The sequence below is a fragment of the Crocodylus porosus genome, unplaced genomic scaffold, assembly GCF_001723895.1.
Source record: "Crocodylus porosus isolate Cpor-Errol unplaced genomic scaffold, CroPor_comp1, whole genome shotgun sequence".
Classification (NCBI taxonomy): domain Eukaryota; kingdom Metazoa; phylum Chordata; order Crocodylia; family Crocodylidae; genus Crocodylus; species Crocodylus porosus.
This window is the reverse complement of record NW_017728947.1, coordinates 60,291,862-60,295,167: the sequence shown is the minus strand read 5'-3', so window position 1 is coordinate 60,295,167 and position 3,306 is coordinate 60,291,862. Positions and strand designations below refer to the sequence as shown.

Here is a 3,306-nt window from a genome sequence, read left to right as displayed (position 1 = left end):
TGCTCCGGGGGCACACGTCATTCATGTTACAGATGGTAGCAAAGGTTTGTCAGTTATTAAATGTAGTGGGGGTTGGGGGATGTTTGATAAACAAGTTGTATTTCATTGGTCTCTAAACTAAAACGAGTTTTTTCATTTGTCTGTTTTCACAGCTTTGTGTATTTGACCATTAAGTGATTAAAAGTATGCATTTTTTAATATGGATTGTCAATTAAAGTCAAAAACCACACCACAAACTTAAAATATTAATAGACATTTTGAAAATCTGAATGGGATATTTTGGCTTTTAAGATTGATTTACTAAACTGTCATTGTCCCATATCCCAAATGCATTTGTTTATAAATAGCACTCTTCTGTAGATTTCAGTTCAGCTCTTATATCCTCTGCAGCCAGCACTTACCATAATTATGCAAACTCCAGGTCATGTAATGATGTTTCTTTTTCAGACCCAAAGAAGGGCAGTCAGTGCCTGAAACGTGTCTTAATATCTCTCCCAACTGCAGTTGGTCCAATAAAAGATATCACCAAAAAATCCTTGCCTCTTGTAGCATTTATTTTGCAAAATATCAGAACTATATATGACTTGTGAAATGGAAGTTAGTTTCCTTAAATGGTATTAGAAAACAGAAGCCAGTAGTAAATGTTAAGTGCAAATATACAAATATCCTTAAGATTGTTTTATCTCTTTCTCTCTTTCTCACAACAACAAATAACTTTTTAGCTATGCATAAATATGCAACTCTTTTTGGCGAAACATTTGTGGTCTGGTGAATTATGATCTTATTACACATACTATATAGAACTATAAATAATACCTTTTTTTTTTATCTACAGAACATAACTTTTGGGACTGGTAAAATTGTGTAGTTTGTAAAGCAAATAGAAATAAATTTGTTTCCTGGCCTAGGGCTCATCATCATCCGGTCCCTTAGGGTGTCAGTGGGGATGCAATTCAGTTCTTTTTGGATTCCATATTGGATTATGTACGGAATTCATGCTGACAGTCTCATTTACTCCCTGATTAGTCAAAATAATTTGGCAGCTGATTTCCCAGAAGTAATTAAACCATTGAGTTGTATGGATTTGTTTGTTGTAGTTGTTTAAGCAGTTTGTGTCTTGAATGGAGGCTTTAGTGTCTCGGATATCCAGACTTTCCAATGCAATAGATTTACATAGAAAATATCCAAGGATAAGGAGATGCCTATAGAACAATTTTATTTTAAACTCTTAATTAAGAGTATGTTAATTTAGTTTATTAGCAGACAGTTTTTAAAGCTCTAGCTTCTTCTGGTTGACTGCAGTAAGCACAGAAAACACTCGGCAACCATTATATCAGCTGATGTAGTTTGGGGGATTTCAAATGAAACTGGATGCTTAGCTATTTTTATGTTTACAGAAAAGCTTATTTGTTCTTTTACATCTCTTCCAGTAATAGTTATGCACGAGTGCGAGCTGTGGTGATGACCCGGGATGACTCAAGTGGCGGATGGTTACCACTTGGAGGGGGTGGACTGAGCTATGTCACAGTCTTCAAAGTCATTCACCAGGAAGAGAATAGCTGTGCTGATTTTCTTATCCATGGAGAACGACTCAGGGATAAAACGGTAACAAAGTATACATATATTGTATCCTTAATGGAGGTACCTTAGAGGCTATGATGTCAGCAAGTGTCTGGAAATAAAGGGACAAGAATACAATATTACTGAAATATTTCTAAAACTCCAAAAAGAATTCCACATTTAAAGGTGACAGCTGAATTTTTGTATCTGGATTTTAGCAGAATATCTTTTACTGCTTGAAATCTGATAAACTAATATCAAAATAATATTTGAAATCCAACAGAATGAATAGGAAACCTTATATTTTTATGGAAAAATCTTTAATACCAGAATGCAACAGGAAATAGACAACTTCAGGAATTATGCAATTTGGATTTAAGGTTGAAGGAGATACTGAACACAAATTATTGAAGGAGTTTTTCCCAAAATACATTGCCCCTAGATCCATCAAAAACAATATGGCTTAGTAAGTGATTTAATGTAGTCAGAAGGGGCATGCATGTTATATTGCCAAGACAGTGGCTATAGAGGCTGTATTACCTCAGGTACTGTTTATTTATATATTCTTTTATTTTTCATTTTTAAAAATAATTGTTAGTTTATATTTAACAAAATAAAATGGGCTTTACTGCTCTCGTATTAAAAATTAATAACCACAACTAATCTGTAATCTGTATTAATAGCTGTCAAGGTTCCTTTAAATGATTACTTTAAAGCTAGTCCCAGGTTTTCTTCTATCTTGAAAGATGGAATTGCATTTTAGATTTCTCTTGCTAATTCTTTTATGTGGTACCTTTTGCTTATCTCAGTCCTAATTGAAGATCTTTTTTCTACCTTTTTATCTAATACAGGGGTGGGCAAAATATGGCCCGTGGGCCTGATCTTTAAAGCCAGTCCCTTGGTCCCACCTGGCTATAGCATGTCCTGCCACCCCTGGGAATGCAGTGGGGCTGCAGTAGCTCTGCAGCTGGACTGCCTTTCTAGGCAACCCAGGTGGGGGCAGCGCCTTCTGGCTGCCATGGCTGCTGGCCCTGCGCACGCAGCCCTGACCCAGACTCACCTGTCCAGGCTCAGCAGCAGCAGCCAAGCAGAAACTGTTGCTTGGTGTGAGGAAAAGCAGTCCCTCCCCCTTGCTGCTGTACCACCATTTCTGCTACAGCCACCTGGAGTCTGCACTGTGCTGGGCTACCCTGTATCTCTGCCACATCACCACCACCTGGGCTGCCCTGAAGTTGCTCTGCACTGTCACTGCTGCCATGCTGGTAAGCCTGGAGGTCGCAGTAACGCAGCAGAGATGCAGAACAGCCTGCTGCAGCGTGAGCTCTGGGTGACTGGAGCAGGAATGGCTGGACAGCAGCAAAGGGGAGGGACCACTTTTCTCCCGAGCTAAGCAACAGTTTCTGCCCAGCCACCACCGCTGCTGTTGCTGAGCCTGGATGGGTGACTCCGGCGCAGGCATGGGGTGCGCCAGGTTGGGGCTCCGCACACGGGTCTCTGCCAGTACCCTGGGGTTGGGGCTAGTGGCAGCCAAGAGGAGCCACCAGTGCCTGCACTGCCTAGAAAGGCAGTCCAGCTGTGGAGCCACCCCAGCCCCACTACATGCCCAGGGGCAGCAGGACATGCCACGGTGCGGAAGTACAGAGCAGGCACAGAGTAGGCTGGGGCACTGTTGGTGGTAGAGATGTGCCATAGGGCTCACGGGCTCAGGGTGGGGTCAGATGCTGACTAGCTCAGGGGGGCGTGCAT

At 41.2% G+C, this 3,306-nt stretch overlaps 1 protein-coding gene across 1 annotated transcript in view; it reads left to right on the top strand.

Annotated features, from left to right (window-relative positions):
* SPRED1 (sprouty related EVH1 domain containing 1) overlaps positions 1 to 3,306 on the top strand; it is a 99,456-nt gene that overhangs the window by 45,034 nt on the left and 51,116 nt on the right. The window contains exon 2 of the mRNA XM_019551602.1: positions 1,431 to 1,605. Within this exon, the coding sequence (XP_019407147.1) occupies positions 1,431 to 1,605 (175 nt within the window). The remainder of the gene's footprint in view (positions 1 to 1,430; positions 1,606 to 3,306) is intronic.